Source organism: Haemaphysalis longicornis, unplaced genomic scaffold (assembly GCF_048455015.1).
Source record: "Haemaphysalis longicornis isolate Haplotype H1 unplaced genomic scaffold, Haemaphysalis longicornis Haplotype H1 scaffold_9, whole genome shotgun sequence".
Taxonomy (NCBI): Eukaryota; Metazoa; Arthropoda; class Arachnida; order Ixodida; family Ixodidae; genus Haemaphysalis; species Haemaphysalis longicornis.
The window spans coordinates 27,535,587-27,553,604 of record NW_027526460.1 but is presented as its reverse complement, the minus strand read 5'-3'; the positions used below and the strand labels follow the sequence as shown (position 1 = coordinate 27,553,604).

The following is an 18,018-nucleotide window of genomic DNA, read 5'->3' as shown; positions in this document are numbered from 1 at the left end:
CGTCAAGGCAAGTGTGAAAGGGGTTAGGCTGAGGCGTCCAAGCTTCACGCCAAAGCCCAACATTACGCCTTATGACAGAGGACATGCGGCGGGGAAGCCTCCGTAAGAGAAACGTTTGCTGTTTTTTGGGGGGAGGTCTTCGAATGAGCGATGATGATGATTGATGATGATGATTTCTATTGGTTTCCCCTTTGTATCGGGGTGATGACATGCCATCTTACCAAAAAAGATTAATATACCTATGTTTTACACTTTTGGTTCAATACTAGCGCTGCTTAGGGCAGGCACAAAACGCTTATTAGGCACAAAATACTTTTTTTTTTGTTACAAGTGGTAACTGTCCTAGGCAATATTCCCCTCTCTGCTTTTCGTCCACCAGCATTCTAATCTTCTTTTCGTCCCCTCGACAGCCTTGAAGTTCACTTCCTCTGTGATACCTTTAAATCCTAGGGCTTCTGACAGCCCAATATTCCCTTCATGTAGATTTGGATGGATACCCTCACATTCTAGCACGATGTGCCGCATAGTTTCTGTTTCTTTTCCGCAGACCACGCATACCCCATCATTTTGTGAATACTTCCCCACAAAACTCTTAGTTCGCAGGCAACCTGCTCTAGCCTCAAAAAGCAAAGCACTGCCCTGGGAATTATCGTAGAAATTTTCCTTTCTGATGTTCATCTTCTCAGCCCTGTACATCTCTAACGACGTTTTGGCTTCCATTTTTTCCCTCCATTTATTCGTTTCAATCTGCCTTGCCTCTGTTTTGGTTACCTTGGCTGTTTTGGATTCCCCACTGTTCTTTCCGTATTTCATCGTTAGCCTTCTAGTCTTTCTTAACCACTGCGTGTCCACGCTTTTCAAGTATAGGTACCTAAAAACCTTAGCTGCCCACCTTCGTTGATCCATTGCCCTCAACCTCATCTCAAAGCATATTTTACTCTGAGCTTCTCTAACTTCAAACGACGCCCAGCCCATATCTCCCTGAACTGCTTCGTTAGTTGTTTTTCCATGCGCGCCTAAGGCCAGACGTCCTACCGTTCTCTGGTTTACTTCAAGGCGTGATAGAACGTCTGATTTTAAGCAGAGTACAGCATTCGCAAACGTGAGACCCGGAACCATTACTCCTTTCCACATTCCTCTTACTACTTCATATTTGTTATACCCCCACAGAGCTCTATGCTTCATTATAGCTGCGTTTCGCTTTCCCTTAATCTTAAGTTGCTCCTCGTGAGTACTTAAGTAGCTATCCCCTTCGTTTATCCACACTCCCAAATATTTATATTCCTTGACTCTAGGTAATTCGCCTTGCTGGATAGACACTACGTCGGTGGTAGCGTCATTGAAAACCATTATTCCTGATTTTTCTGCACCGAAATTTAACCCGAGGTCAGTGGCTTCCTGGCTGCAAATATTTATTAGCCGCTGCATATCGGTTTGGTTATCAGCTAAAAGAACAATGTCGTCTGCGTATAACATTCCCGGAATAAGCTGTTGTACCACTTCGCCTTGCAGCCTATGGGTTAGGCTAAACCCTACTTGACTTTCTTCCAGTTTCTTTTCTAACCCTGCCATGTAAAGCATGAACAGTATTGGGCGTTACGGCACCGAAAACACTTTTTCTTTTTTTGAGGGGTAGGAAAGGGGGCGGTGCCAGTGTTCCTGTAGCGTTTGTGTAACAGTGTGTTACTTGCCTGCATCTTCCATTCATGCGGTGTTCATCTCATCATTTGCGTTGTGCCACCCTTAATGTACGCGGTCTTTTTGAGTGCAAACGTCACAGTCAATTGTACAGACTCATCAGCGAAAGGGAGTTAGACGTCATATCCATCCAGGAGACGAAAGTAGAGACCGAGCAAAGCACGGAAAGGATGGTCGGGGTGTTCAGCCCAAGTTATGAAGTCTGTGTCAGCCATGCCGTCGGTTTATCGGCTGGTTGTCTCATTTTAATACGTCCGAGCAGCGGCGTAGTAGTGCAAAACGTGACGTCCAGTTTATCTAGGTGCTTTATTATTTGTGATTTTATTTTAGCCTCAAAAGAATGGCGTATTGTTTGTGTGTACGCGCCGACAAAAGCCGATGAAAGAAAAGTGTTTTTCAAAGAATTGCGGGTGTGACTGGACACAGAACGGGTTCTCGTGTTAACGGGAGATTTTAATTGTTTGTGCTCGGCTCGCGATAAATCTAATTGTACTCCTTATTGCGACGGAAGCACGATTGCCTTGAATGGTATCGCTGCAGATTTTGGTTTGGAAGATGTGGGGCATACGTTGGAATGTAAGACGCAGATCCAGTTCACCCACTTTCAAGGCACGAGCCACGCCAGATTAGACCGAGCATACTTTTCATTAGAACTTCTGCCCGAGTGCTCGGAGTTAAACCCGTGTCGTTCAGCGACCATTGCCTAGTGTCGTTCTTGATGGGAAAGCGCAAAGATAAAAGATAAGAAGACGTTCAACCGGCACTTATGGAAAATGAACAGCTTATTGTTGAAGGATGAAGAATTTGTAGAAGAAGTGACAAAAAAGATAAGGAACATTAAACAGGATACAGCGACTGTGCCTCTAAGTGGGAAAACTTCAAAGCAGAAATTAAGATGACAGCATTAAATTGACCTGCCTTAAATTATAAAAAAAAGGAAATCCTGCTTAGAGGAAAACTGGAGACGCTTTCTGCACTAGAATGCCAGTCACTTGTACTGTTCAAACAGGAAATTAAAACTTTGAAACATCAGTTCGAAGCTATCGAACAAGAAAAGTATCATGGTGCGCTAGGTGGGCGTTGGCTGCTGCACAGGTCGCGGCTGGTTGGCGCTGTTGATGGGCTTACAACCTGTAGGTGGCTGGCTCACGAGCGTTTTTCACTTTTTCTGTCCATGGACAAAGTTTTCGGCATGCTGGGCTTGCTGTCTGCTGGACTGAAAGTAGTAGGCAGGTGGTTCACCGACAGTATGAACTCTTTCTGGCTGTTAAAGGAATTCTGTATGTGCTTGACTTCCTTTGTGAGAACTGGCCTGACAGAACTTGGTTTCGCCACTCACCCGCGTCAAGCATACGGCATCCGGGAGGCTCAGAAGGAAGCGGAGGGGGCCACAGAAGCCGTACTTTTTTAATGGAAACTCCTGGCCTTTACTCGTTTTGAATTCGCACAGAAGCTGTAGAGTCAGCGGTTGCTTGGCTGCGATGAGCAAGGCACGGATAATGGCTTTGATTGTAGCTCATTACATTCCCCTTTGAATGCCATGGTTCACTAGGGCCCCTGCGTTTTCAGGAACTGCTTTACTTCTTCATCTTGCCGGTATGAGCTCCGACTGTAGGGCAACGCGCTAGCAGGTTAACACGGAGCTTCATATCAGTGATATGGTCAAGATCATCGCTTTGGCAAGCAAAAACAGCTCTGTGTTCGGCCAATGTACCTTTTATGACTACGTGCTGGCTGGGAGTAGGCTGGCTACGAAGTGGAACGGTGGAATATTGGGGTGATGGCCTGCGAACACCACGTCGGATGCGACGGTGTCATGCGACAGGGGCACTTTATGAGGGCAATGTTTGGGCTACTAACACTTGCTATGGCGGCTGCTCTGGCAAAGACAACAGATCATGTTGCAGGCAATCTTTGGCACTGTGTCTGGCAGGGCTAAGTACCGTGGCGGCTGGGTCTAGCATCAAAGGCACCGCGGCGGACGAGGCAGAAGCCTTCGCTTCAAACGGGGGGCTAGCTTAATGCTGCTGCCGAATGTCGGCTTCCAGTCACCGAATGAGTTCTTCTTTGAATCTGGCAGTGTCCATCTGTCGCCGTGCCAATTCTTTCCGTATGAGGTCGATGAATAGGCGCGATATTGTCACTGAGACGAGCCGCTCCCACACAGTTCCCGGCATGATATTCCGCCGAGCCGGATACACGCAGGCGGTCACACACAAAACATAATCTTGCTGGAGCGTCCGTCAGCAAGATTGGCGGACGCTCCAATTTTATCTGGTGGTCTAGACCACCGGCCCTCTCAAGAGCACCAGCACACCTTTCACCTCAACGCTCTTCCCCCCCCCCCCCAAATGTGTTTGCATCACATCACCCAAACGCGCGCTGATGTAATTCTGCCTGGATCCACAACGGTTACGTATACATTCTAAAATGTCACATGAAGGAAATTTTGAGCAATCGTCAGCGTTACTTCAGTAACCAAAATGGCAGAAAAATTATCAACTCTGCAAGTTTAAGCCACTCTATCATGTTGTAGCCTTTTCTGTGTCTATCATGTTGTATTCTGTAGCCATGCTTCAGTTTGAACATCAGGGCCTCTGTTATCCAATGGAATACTTTAACTGTGTCATTACTGTCCGTTTCATGCTGAAGCGTGGTTGTCTGTAGCATTTATGCATGCGTGACCATGCCATTACGCATGTTTTCTTGGTGCACTCCGGGAAACAAAATGCTGACTTGTTTCGAGCATCGCATCATGCCCAAAGGTAATGCTGGGTATGTACGACGGTCTAATGCTCTGTTTTTGGTGGACTAAGGAGCTTCCCAACTTAATTTCCATTTCCCGTGTCACTAACGAAAACTACAAAATTCTTATGCACCCTATGCATTCCAAAACCGCCCATGCTCTTACACTGTAAAGACTAAACCGGCAGTCTGTATTCGGCTGAACGGTGGCAGTGCATGAGTGCGCTAAAAAGTTTGTCATTTTATTAATGTTTGAAACCAAACTGGTAGAACCTTATTATGAATCCTTCTTCAGATCTTACGACAGAATTCCAAATGTGACAAGATTTTGCTAGACTTGCACAGGACATGCTTAAACGCAAGAGCATGGTCAGACACCGTCGTCTTTGTGTTGTTATTTTTTCTTGCTAAATTTAATGTTTGATATGGCATTGTATAACGAACTTAGCAGTGGCTTGCCAGGCCTTATCCAGGAGTGGTTCTTACACTTAAAGGGATGGCCGCCCCAGAAAAGTTACTGTATAGTACGAGCCTTCAGGTAGGCTATAGGGCATTTATGCATGAAGCATTGAATACTTGACAGAGAATAATGCAACTATTTCAGAACCTTAAAAGGGAGCTCAGTACAGCAGACTCGACATTTGGGCTGTACTGGAATATCGACCACCTTCTCATGAATTATTCCGCTTTGCGTGAAGGGTAATCCTGCTATGTTCATGTAATTTTCGCCATTAACAGCGCTGTTCTTGTGCTTATATCTTTGTGTTTAGGGTTGGTATTTGCTGAAATTATTGCTAGCGATATAACGCTTCTTGTATGCATGATTCATAGCCTGTCGTTTTTTTTAACAATGCACCTGCGCTACACATATATTTGTAGTGCAGGTCTTATATTAAAAAGAAAACGAGAGGCGAAAGTAACGTAAATTATGTTATAACGTAAGCTTATAAATTCGATGCAGACTGCATAGAATGAGCTCCATTGGCCTCACACTGGAAGCTGCTGTACAGGTGTAGAATGCTTATATGCCAAAATTTTCTTTTGCATTTGGGACAAGAACAACTAAATAAAATAATCTCATTCTTGCTGCAGAAATGTGACCTTCGCAAGAGAAAATAGTAGTTGGTACCACTGTTTTATGGTTAAATTCCCAGCTGGAACTAGCTGGTACCAGTTGGGACCAGCAAGGACCAGCTGGGCCCAAATGGGAATTTATTCATACACCATCTGGGACCAGTTACATTTTCTCTTGGGTTACCTTCGGAGTCGAGGAATGGCGATGGTCCCGGGGACGTGGGCTGGCCACAATCCGGTACACCGTGGTTCACCTGAAGTCGCTCTATATATACATGTCGCAAGGCCGCCTGGAGGGCTTGGAGCTGGGCGTGCCTGCTGCCTGTTTCGGGCGAAGGTTTTGCGCCTGGGGAGCCTCGTTCGCGGACGTGTCGGATCGCAAGCACCGCAGATTGCTTGCGCTATGCGAAGGCTTTTCATTGCTCGGCCCAGAAGATAGTGCTGGTAGCCCGTACATGCCTGGTAATGGAGAGGGCTCATTGGTGTGAGTACCCCCTGCCCTTGCCAGCAGCTGGTTCACTCCCTGTGAGATGCACGCGATGTGGACCACATGGGCTGCTTCATAGCCATTTGCGGCACTGTTGCGGCAATGGCAAAGCTTACGTAAAACACCTCTCTGTGGTTACCATGCACACACAGGCTTGGACTTCGATATGCGCAGGCCCTGCACGCCAGGCTGGGCGCTTGGTCGCTTCATCAACAGCCTCCTGGGATGCTGCAGAGGCGCCTGCCATCTGGCCCCCTCTCTGCCTTCTCGACGTTGTCCAGGATGCCCACAGGTACGATGCTGCTTTGGTGCGCTCCAGTTCCAACGTAGTGAGGCTCACCAACCCCGTATTCGGAAAGCCAACTTACCGAATGACATAAGAAATTCTTTCGTAAGGGCCGTAAAAGGTAACATGAGAGAAAGACAGCGTGCATTTCAAAAGTCATCCATATGAGAATTCCGTGGCCTTGTAGAAGTGGTGCAGTGAGGTTCAGTTAATGCAGGAGGAACGAACCTTAGTGGGTTGTGGATAGACAAGTAAGTTGGCTAAGGGGGTGGTCTTCGAGGGGCTGGGTGATCCTGTTAACGGTGCCAGTTGAGAGTAAGCGTATTGTAGAGGGGTTGGCTGGAAAGCGAAGTGTTGCTCTGTATACCCTGAGCTGTAAAGGTTGATTGATTGTATGCAACGAGGCGCGTTTTTTAGGTGCGGAGCACCTTAGGACCTCACAATGTCCATCTGCGTCTGTGCGTATAACATTTAAAATCGCAAAAAAATCACACAGGCACCGGCAGGATTCGAGCCTGTGTTTGGTAGACCAGACAGAAGTAGTGTCAGTCGTCTTACCCGTTGGGCTACGACCGTGAGTTAGTGCCCGAGAGCCAAACGGCTTACTCCCTCGCCTGTAAGGGTGCGGAGTACCTTAGGACCTCCCAATGTCCGTCCGTGTCAATCCGTGTGCACAGCACCATTAGGCGAAAATCTGTGCGGAAACTGTCTAAAAGGTACAAGAGCACTCCAAAACACTCAAAAACAGGCACTAACATAATCTAGCAACGAGATTGGATTGGATTGGAAAACATTTATTGAGCATAAAAGTGGGTGGCTTTCTCAGTCCAGATAGCCGCGAGCTAGCGCAGCTGCTTGGGCGCGAGGGATGAGGCGTTCTTGGTCCTCGCACCGTTTGCTGGCCAGCTGGCGCTTCCACTGCTCAGGGGATAGGGAAGGGGGGAGGGGGGGGGGTTGGCACGTGGGGGCATTCCCACACCAGGTGGTAGGTAGTGTTTTGGACGGAGCAAGAAGGGCAGTTGTAGGTGTGAGTGGAGGGAGAGATGTAGTGGAGAATCGTGGTGTTGTAGAATGTGTTGGTCTGCAGTCGAGGCCAAATGCGAGCCGCCTGTGTGCTGAGGGATGGGTGAGAAGGAGGGTATTGAAGCCGCAGTTGGCGATAATGATACAAGATTTCAGTGTATCGGGGAGAGACCGGGGGATAGGTGGAGGGTTCGGAAAGGTCCTCTTCCGTCGACGAAAACGCCCGGAATGTAAGAGTGCGGGCAGCGGCGTGTGCCGCCTCGTTTCCCTCGAGGGAAGAATGGCCTGGTGTCCACACAAGAAAACGCGCAAAAGCACCGGTGTAGTCAGGTTGTGATCAAATTGTAATACACAGTGACTGCATCGAACTACGCTAAATGGCGCTACGCGGAAACACGAGATGTAAGCGGGTTCTGAAAATCCCATACCCTCTTCCCGCCATGGACGGAAACGAACTTAAGACGCATCACGCTGCTGCTAACGTCTACGAAGACAACGAGATTCCCCGAATACGAAACCGCGGCAAGCGGAATCAAGGTGACTAAAATCGAATGACGGTCGGGGCGCAAATCGGATTTCACTCGGTGTGCAACTTGGATGTCACGGTCCCGGTACTCCGCACCCTCGCCATTATCCACTGATTTGAGATGCTGCCATTTTTTTTAACGTGCGCCTAACGTGCGCCGAAATCTCGTACACACGGGTGTTTTTGCTTCTCGCCTCCATCAGAAAAGCGGCCACCGCGGCCTGGAATCGAAGCCGCGACCTCGTAGAAGTATGACTGAAAGTCTATAAAACTAATTTCATGTAATCTGTTGTGCCTAAGGAAGCTTATCGGCCTGCTCCCTTCCCTACTACGGAGCTATAATAAACCGGGTCGCCAGCCCGCAGCTGCTTCCGTTCTTGACCGCTGCATATGTGTAACTTTGGCTTTTTCTTCGTGTTGTTCTTTATTTTTTTCAGATTTTGCATTCACTTAGCTTCAGCACGCTGGCCTTCTTCGACAAGTAAGGACACCTCTTTGAAGTTCCAAACCCGAAGCGCGTCCAAGCCTGCCCGTGTTCTGTACAAGCTTGCAATCCTTCACGCCGCCAAAACATGGCGTCGTAGCATCTCGCCATGTCGCTCATACTCCTTGCTTCAATTGCGAAAATAAAAGAGTTTTCTAAATATTTGCTGCCTCTATCAAGGCTCCTGCGCTCGCTGGCTACGCCAGCTTGAGCACAGTGGCGTGCATGTACAGAATTGAAAAGAAAAAATTAAAAATATGAATATACAAGGGAATTTGGACGGGAAACTACGCTTTAGAACAAACCCTCACTCACTAAGATATCTGAATACGAATAAATAAGATCACATGAAAACTCACGTCTATGAGGAAACTTACACACGTGATGTGAACGTTTCCCTCAACAGGTCTTACATTACGCTGCACGCAAGGGAGCAAATTCTGACTTTCCTAGGCCAACCTCTCCAATAAACATATTTCTCTCTCTCTTTCACTCTCGGATGCAAGGACTGATACCCTTCTGCGGGGCTTATACTTCCACAGTTCCAGTAAAAAGTTTAACTAAAGAATGATGAAAAGACCCCCTTTATCAGCAAAAGATTTGCCCATTAACATGAAAGTTCTCACCCTCCGAGCCGAAGTATTCTGAACTATGGTCAAAACACGGCAAGTTTGCTGAAAGGTCCGCGTATTTCTAAATTACTGTTTCCGTTAATTAATTACGCGAAACTTGTTAATGCGTGGCTAATTACAGCTTCGCAGGCTTGTGTATGTGAAGGGGCGTATATTTTGAGCGTCCCGAAAATCTTCGGCCTGAACGGGCGTTGTCTAACCATTCTGAAGGCACCAAAAGGCGCAAGAAAGGCGCTAAGAGGCAAGATTTGAGTCGCCGTTATCAAGAAAATCTTTTGCTGATAAGGGGGGTCTTTTCAAGCGTTCTTTAGCGAAAGTTTTCGCCGTTTTTTTTGCGGGGTTACCATGGTTGCCAGACCAGGAATGCCCTCCCCGCTAAAAGAGGGGCGGCAGGTGGTTGCCAGTTTCAGTCCACTCTGGTTACAAACCCCTGCGTGCTCGCTCCGCGGGCTCTGGCTCGGGCCCGGGAGCGAGCAGCCACGGCGTGAGCGAGCAAGGGTTTCGGCACCCGGGCCCGAGCCAGAGCCCGCGGCGCGAGCGCGCAGGGGTTTGTAACCATAGCGGACGGAAACTGGCGACCACCTGCAGCCCCTCTTTTAGCGGGTAGGGCATTCCTGGTCTGGCAACCATGGTAGCCCCGCAAAAAAATGGCGAAAAGTTTCGCTAAAGAACGCTTGAAAAGACCCCCCTTATCAGCAAAAGATTTTCTTGATAACGGCGACGCAAATCTTGCTTCAGCTGGCGTACCCGCAAATTTTCCCGCCATTTTTTTTGCGGGGCTACCATGGTTGCCAGACCAGGAATGCCCTCTCCGCTAAAAGAGGGGCTGCAGGTGGTCGCCAGTTTCAGTCCGCTCTGGTTACAAACCCCTGCGCGCTCGCGCCGCGGGCTCTGGCTCGGGCCCGGGTGCCGAAACCCTTGCTCGCTCGCGCCGTGGCTGCTCGCTCCCGGGCCCGAGCCAGAGCCCACGGCGCGAGCGCGCAGGGGTTTGTAACCAGAGTGGACTGAAACTAGCGACCACCTGCAGCCCCTCTTTTAGCGGGTAGGGCATTCCTGGTCTGGCAACCACGGTAACCCCGCAAAAAAAATCGCGAAAAGTTTCGCTAAAGAACGCTTGAAAAGACCCCCCTTATCAGCGAAAGATTTTCTTGATAACGGCGACGCAAATCTTGCTTCGGCTGGCGTACCCGTAAATTTTCCCGCCATTTTTTTGCGGGGCTACCATGGTTGCCAGACCAGGAATGCCCTCCCCGCTAAAAGAGGGGCTGCAGGTGGTCGCCAGTTTCAGTCCGCTCTGGTTACAAACCCCTGCGCGCTCGCGCCGCGGGCTCTGGCTCGGGCCCGGGTGCCGAAACCCTTGCTCGCTCGCGCCGTGGCTGCTCGCTCCCGGGCCCGAGCCAGAGCCCACGGCGCGAGCGCGCAGGGGTTTGTAACCAGAGTGGACTGAAACTGGCGACCACCTGCAGCCCCTCTTTTAGCGGGTAGGGCATTCCTGGTCTGGCAACCACGGTAACCCGCAAAAAAAATTGCGAAAAGTTTCGCTAAAGAACGCTTGAAAAGACCCCCCTTATCAGCGAAAGATTTTCTTGATAACGGCGACGCAAATCTTGCTTCGGCTGGCGTACCCGTAAATTTTCCCGCCATTTTTTTTGCGGGGCTACCATGGTTGCCAGACCAGGAATGCCCTCCCCGCTAAAAGAGGGGCTGCAGGTGGTCGCCAGTTTCAGTCCGCTCTGGTTACAAACCCCTGCGCGCTCGCGCCGCGGGCTCTGGCTCGGGCCCGGGTGCGGATACCCTTGCTCGCTCGCGCCGTGGCTGGTCGCTCCCGGGCCCGAGGCAGAGCCCGCGGAGCGAGTGCGCAGGGCTTTGTAACCAGAGTAGACTGAAACTGGCGACCACCTGCCGCCCCTCTTTTAGCGGGTAGGGCATTCCTGGTCTGGCAACCATGGTAGCCCCGCAAAAAAAAATGGCGAAAAGTTTCGCTAAAGAACGCTTGAAAAGACCCCCCTTATCAGCAAAAGATTTTCTTGATAACGGCGACGCAAATCTTGCCTCTTAGCGCCTTTCTTGCGCCTTTTGGTGCCTTCAGAATAGTTAGACAACGCCCGTTCAGGCCAAAGATTTCCGGGACGCTCAAAATGTACGCCCCTTCACATACACAAGCCTGCGAAGCTGTAATTAGCCACGCATTACCGGGTTTCGCGTAATTAATTAACGGAAACAGTAATTTAGAAATCCGCGGCCCTTTCAGCAAACTTGCCGTGTTTTGACCATAGTTCAGAATACTTCGGCTCGGAGGGTAAGATCTTTCATGTTATCGGGCAAATCTTTTGCTGATAAAGGGGGTCTTTTCAAGCATTCTTTAGTTAAACGTTTTACTGGAACTGTGGAAGTGTAAGCCCCGCAGAAGGGTATCAGTCCTTGCACCCGAGATAGAAAGAGAGAGAGAAATATGTTTATTGGAGAGGTTGGCCTAGGAAAGTGAGAATTTGCTCCCTTGCGTGCAGCGTAATGTTAGACCTGTTGAGGGAAACGTTCACATCACGTGTGTAAGTTTCCTCTTCGATGTGAGTTTTCATGTGATCTTATTTATTCGAATTTAGATATCTTAGTGAGTGAGGGTTTGTTCTAAAGCGTAGTTTCCCGTCCAAATTCCCTTGTATATTCATATTTTTAATTTTTTCTTTTCAATTCTGTACATGCACGCCACTGTGCTCAAGCTGGCGTAGCCAGCGAGCGCAGGAGCCTTGATAGAGGCAGCAAATATTTAGAAAACTCTTTTATTTTCGCAATTGAAGCAAGGAGTATGAGCGACATGGCGAGATGCTACGACGCCATGTTTTGGCGGCGTGAAGGATTGCAAGCTTGTACAGAACACGGGCAGGCTTGGACGCGCTTCGGGTTTGGAACTTCAAAGAGGTGTCCTTACTTGTCGAAGAAGGCCAGCGTGCTGAAGCTAAGTGAATGCAAAATCTGAAAAAAATAAAGAACAACACGAAGAAAAAGCCAAAGTTACACATATGCAGCAGTCAAGAACGGAAGCAGCTGCGGGCTGGCGACCCGGTTTATTATAGCTCCGTAGTAGGGAAGGGAGCAGGCCGATAAGCTTCCTTAGGCACCACAGATTACATGAAATTAGTTTTATAGACTTTCAGTCATACTTTTACCAGGTCGCGGCTTCGATTCCAGGCCGCGGCGGCCGCTTTTCTGATGGAGGCGAAAAGCAAAAACACCCGTGTGTAGGAGATTTCGGCGCACGTTAGGCGCACGTTAAAAAAAAAATGGCAGCATCTCAACTCCGTGGATAATGGCGAGGGTGCGGAGTACGGGGACCATGACAACCAAGTTGCACACCGAGTGAAATCCGATTTGCGCCCCGACCGTCATTCGATTTTAGTCACTTTGCCTCCGCTTGCCGCGGTTTCGTATTCGTGGAAGCTCGTTGTCTTCGTAGACGTTAGCAGCAGCGTGACGCGTCTTAAGTTCGTTTCTGTCCATGGCGGGAAGAGGGTATGGGATTTTCAGAACCCGTTTACATCTCGTGCTTCCGCGTAGCGCCATTTAGCGGAGTTCGATGCAGTCACGGTGTATTATAACTTGATCACAACCTGACTACATCGGTACTTTTGCGCGTTTTCTTGTGTGGACACCAGGCCACTCTTCCCTCGAGGGAAACGAGGCGGCACACGCCGCTGCCCGCACTCTTACATTCCGGGCGTTTTCGTCGACGGAAGAGGACCTTTCCGAACCCTCCACCTATCCCCCGGTCTCTCCCCGATACACTGAAATCTTGTATCATTATCGCCAACTGCGGCTTCAATACCCTCCTTCTCACCCATCCCTCAGCACACAGGCGGCTCGCATTTGGCCTCGACTGCAGACCAACACATTCTACAACACCACTATTCTCCACTACATCTCTCCCTCCACTCACACCTACAACTGCCCTTCTTGCTCCGTCCAAAACACTACCTACCACCTGGTGTGGGAATGCCCCCACGTGCCAACCCCCCCCCCCTCCCCCCTTCCCTATCCCCTGAGCAGTGGAAGCGCCAGCTGGCCAGCAAACGGTGCGAGGACCAAGAACGCCTCATCCCTCGCGCCCAAGCAGCTGCGCTAGCTCGCGGCTATCTGGACTGAGAAAGCCACCCACTTTTATGCTCAATAAATGTTTTCCAATCCAATCCAATCTCGTTGCTAGATTATGTTAGTGCCTGTTTTTGAGTGTTTTGGTGTGCTCTTGTACCCTTTTAGACAGTTTCCGCACAGATTTTCGCCTAATGGTGCTGTGCACACGGATTGACACGGACGGACATTGGGAGTTCCTAAGGTACTCCGCACCCTTACAGGCGAGGGAGTAAGCCGTTTGGCTCTCGGGTACTCACTCACGGTCGTAGCCCAACGGGTAAGACGACTGACACTACCTCTGTCTGGTCTACCAAACACAGGCTCGAATCCTGCCGGTGCCTGTGTGATTTTTTGCGATTTTAAATGTTATGCGCACAGACGCAGATGGACATTGTGAGGTCCTAAGGTGCTCCGCACCTAAAAAACGCGCCTCGTTGCATACAATCAATCAACCTTTACAGCTCAGGGTATACAGAGCAACACTTCGCTTTCCAGCCAACCCCTCTACAATACGCTTACTCTCAACTGGCACCGTTAACAGGATCACCCAGCCCCTCGAAGACCACCCCCTTAGCCAACTTACTTGTCTATCCACAACCCACTAAGGTTCGTTCCTCCTGCATTAACTGAACCTCACTGGACCACTTCTACAAGGCCACGGAATTCTCGTATGGATGACTTTTGAAATGCACGCTGTCTTTCTCTCATGTTACCTTTTACGGCCCTTACGAAAGAATTTCTTATGTCATTCCGTAAGTTGGCTTTTCGAATACGGGGTTGGTGAGCCTCACTACGTTGGAACTGGAGCGCACCAAAGGAGCATCGTACCTGTGCGCATCCTGGACAACGTCGAGAAGGCAGAGAGGGGGCCAGCTGGCAGGCGCCTCTGCAGCATCCCAGGAGGCTGTTGATGCGGCGACCAAGCACCCAGACTGGTGTGCAGGGCCTGCGCATATCGCAGTCCAAGCCTGTGTGTGCATGGTAACCACAGAGAGGTGTTTTACGTAAGCTTTGCCATTGCCGCAACAGTGCCGCAAATGGCTATGAAGCAGCCCATGTGGTCCACATCGCGTGCACCTCACAGGCAGTGAACCAGCTGCTGGCAAGGGCAGGGGGTACTCACACCAATGAGCCCTCTCCATTACCAGGCATGTACGGGCTACCAGCTCTATCTTCTGGGCCGAGCAGTGAAAGCCCTCGCATAGCGCAAGCAATCTGCGGTGCTTGCGATCCGACACGTCCGCAAACGAGGCTCCCCAGGCGCAAAACCTTCGCCCGAAACAGGCAGCAGGCACGCCCAGCTCCAAGCCCTCCAGGCGGCCCTGCGACATGTATATATAGAGCGACTTCAGGTGAACCACGGTGTACCGGATTGTGGCCAGCCCACGTCCCCGGGACCATCGCCATACCTCGAATCCGAAGGTAACCCAAAAGAAAATGTAACTGGTCCCAGGTGGTCTATGGTTAAATTCCCATTTGGGCCCAGCTGGTCCTTGCTGGTCCCAACTGGTGCCAGCTAGTTCCAGCTGGGAATTTAACCATAAAACAGTGGTACCAACTACTATTTTCTCTTGGGAAGGTCACATTTCTGCAGCAAGAATGAGCTTTTTTCATTGAGTTGTTCTTTTCCCAAATTCAAAAAAAAATTTTGGCATATAAGCATTCTATGCATGTACAGCAGCTTCCAGTGTAAGGCCAATGGACTTCATTCTATGCAGTTTGCATCGAATTTATGAACTTACGTTATAACATAATTTACGTTACTTTAGCCTCTCATTTTCTTTTTAATATAAGACCTCCACTACAAATATATGTGTAGCGCAGGTGCTTTGTTAAAAAAAACGACAGGCTATGATCCATGCATACAAGAAGCGTTATATCGCTAGCAATAATTTCAGCAAATACCAACCCTAAACACACAGATATAAGCACAAGAACAGCGCTGTTAATGGCGAAAATTACATGAACATAGCAGGATTACCCCTCACGCAAAGCGGAATAATTCATGAGAAGGTGGTCGATATTCCAGTACAGCCCAAATGTCGAGTCTGCTGTACTGAGCTCCCTTTTGGGGTTCTGAAATAGTTGCATTATTCTCTGTCAAGTTTTCAATGCTTCATGCATAAATGCCCTATAGCCTATCTGAAGGCTCGTACTATACAGTAACTTTTCTGGGGCGGCCATCCCTTTAAGTGTAAGAACCACTCCTGGATAAGGCCTAGCAAGCCACTGCTAAGTTCATTATTCAATGCCATATCAAACATTAAATTTAGCTAGAAAAAATAATAACACAAAGACGACGGTGTCTGACCATGCTCTTGCGTTGAGGCATGTCCTGTGCAAGTCTAGCAAAATCTTGTCAAATTTCAATTCTGTCGTAAGATCTGGGGAAGGAATCATAATAAGGTTCTACCAGTTTGGTTTCAAACATTAATGAAATGGCAAACTTTTTAGCGCACTCGGGCACTGCCACTGTTCAGCCGAATACAGACTGCCGGTTTAGTCTTTACAGTGTAAGAGCATGGGTGGTTTTGAATGTATAGGGCGCATAAGAGTTTGTAGTTTTCGTTAGTGACACGGGAAATGGAAATTAAGTTGGGAAGCTCCTTAGTCCACCAAAAAACAGAGCATTAGACCGTCGTACAGACCCGGCATGACCTTTGGGCATGATGCGATGCTCGAAACAAGTCAGCATTTTGTTTCCCGGAGTGCACCAAGAAAACATGCGTAATGGCATGGTCACGCATACATAAATGCTACAGGCAACCACGCTTCAGCATGAAACGGACAGTAATGACACAGTTAAGGTATTCGATTGGATAACAGAGGCCCTGATGTACAAACTGAAGAATGGCTACAGGATACAACATGATAGACACAGAAAAGGCTACAACATGATAGAGTGGCTTAAACTTGCAGAGTTGATAATTTCTCTGTCATTTTGGTTACTGAAGTAACGCTGACGATTGCTCCAAATTTCCTTCTTGTGACATTTAGAATGTATAAGTACCCGTTGTGGATCCAGGCAGAATTACAGCAGCGCGCGTGTGGGTGATGTGATGCACACACATTTGGGGGGGGGGGGGGAGAGCGGGGAGGGCAAGGCTGTGCTGGTGCTCTTGAGAGGGCCGGTGGTCTAGCCACCAGCAAGATTGGAGCGTCCGCTAATCTTGCTGGCGGAGGCTCCAGCAAGATTATGTTTTGTGTGTGACCGCCTGCGTGTATCCGGCTCGGCGGAATATCATGCCGGAAACTGTGTGGGAGCGGCTCGTCTCAGTGACAATATCGCGGAAAATCATCGAGCTCATACGGAAAGAATGGGCACGGCGACAGATGGACACTGCCAGATTCAAAGAAGAACTCATTCGGTGACTGGAAGCCGACATTCGGCAGCAGCATTAAGCTAGCCCCCCGTTTGAAGCGAAGGCTTCTGCCTCGTCCGCCGCGGTGCCTTTGATGCTAGACCCAGCCGCCACGGTACTTAGCCCTGCCAGACACAGTGCCAAAGACTGCCTGCAACACGATCCGTTGTCTTTGCCAGAGCAGCCGCCATAGCAAGTGTTAGTAGCCCAAACATTGACCTCAAGAAGTGCCCCTGTCGCATGACACCGTCGCATCCGACGCGGTGTTCGCACGCCATCACCCCAATATTCCACCGTCCTGCTTCGCAGCCAGCCTACTCCCACCCAGCATGTAGTTGTAAAAGGTACATTGGCCGAACACAGAGCTGTTTTTGCTTGCCACAGAGATGATCTTGACCATATCACTGATATGAAGCTCCGTGTTCACCTGCTAGCGCGTTGCCCTACAGTCGGAGCTCATACCGGCAAGATGCAGAAGGAAAGCAGTTCCTGAAAACTCAGGGGCCCTAGTAAACCATGACTTTCAAAGGGGAATGTAATGAGCTACAATCAAAGCCATCATCCGTGCCTTGCTCATCGCAGCCAAGCAACCGCTAACTCTACAGCTTCTGTGCGAATTCAAAACGAGTAAACGCCAGGAGCTTCCATTAAAACAGTACGGCTTCTGTGGCCCCCTCCGCTTCCTTCTGAGCCTCCCGGATGCCGTATGCTTGACGCGGGTGAGTGGCGAAACCAAATTCTGTCAGGCCAGTTCTCACAAAGGAAGTCAAGCACATACAGAATTCATTCAACAGCCAGAAAGAGTTCATACTGTCGGTGAACCACCTGCCTACTACTTTCAGCCCAGCATGCCGTAAACTTTGTTCATGGACAGAAAAAGTGAAAAACGCTCGTGAGCCAGCCACCTACAGGTTGTAAGCCCATCAACAGCGCCAACCAGCCGCGACCTGTGCAGCAGCCAACGCCCAACTAGCGCACCATGATACTTTTCTTGTTCGATAACTTCGAACTGATGTTTCAAAGTTTCAATTTCCTGTTTGAACAGTACATGTGACTGGCACTCTAGTGCAGAAAGCGTCTCCGGTTTTCCTCTAAGCAGGATTTCCTTTTTTTTCTCATAATTTAAGGCAGGTGATCTTTCCAATGCTGTCATCTTAATTTCTGCTTTGAAGTTTTCCCACTTAGAGGCACAGTCGCTGTATCCTGTTCAAGGTTTCTTATCTTTTTTGTCACTTCTTTTACAAATTCGTCATCCTTCAATAATAAGCTGTTCATTTTCCATAAGTCCCGGTTGAGCGTCTTCTTATCTTTTATCTTTGCGCTTTCCCATCAAGAACGACACTAGGCAATGGTCGCTTAACGACACGGGTGTAACTCCGAGCACTCCGGCAGAAGTTCTAATGAAAAGTATGCTCGGTCTAATCTGGCGTGGCTCGTGCCTTGAAAGTGGGTGAACTGGATCTGCGTCTTACATTCCAACGCATCCCCCCACATCTTCCAAACCAAAATCTGCAGCGATACCACTCAAAGCAATCGTGCTTCCGTCGCAATAAGGAGTACAAGTAGATTTATC

General features: G+C 49.2%; 2 protein-coding genes across 3 annotated transcripts in view; one reads left to right on the top strand and one right to left on the bottom strand.

Annotated features, from left to right (window-relative positions):
* Nucleotides 1-5,709: 5,709 nt before the first annotated feature.
* On the top strand, nucleotides 5,710-8,483 carry LOC144152403 (uncharacterized). Its single transcript, XM_077683674.1, has 3 exons — nucleotides 5,710-6,001; nucleotides 6,157-6,296; nucleotides 8,277-8,483. Exons 1-3 carry the CDS (start codon nucleotides 5,793-5,795, stop codon nucleotides 8,291-8,293), a joined length of 366 nt encoding a protein of 121 aa, XP_077539800.1. The 5' UTR covers nucleotides 5,710-5,792; the 3' UTR covers nucleotides 8,294-8,483.
* Nucleotides 8,484-11,738: 3,255 nt separating this feature from the next.
* The window catches only part of LOC144151520 (uncharacterized), an 8,443-nt gene continuing 2,163 nt past the window's right edge, over nucleotides 11,739-18,018 (bottom strand). Inside the window, exons 2-4 of one of the 2 annotated variants that reach the window (XM_077682602.1) lie at nucleotides 14,207-14,405; nucleotides 13,912-14,051; nucleotides 11,739-11,928 (exon numbers count right to left, since the gene is read on the bottom strand). The gene's annotated coding sequence lies outside the window, so the exon portion shown is untranslated. The remainder of the gene's footprint in view (nucleotides 11,929-13,911; nucleotides 14,052-14,206; nucleotides 14,406-18,018) is intronic. The other variant, XM_077682601.1, reaches the window with a different exon arrangement.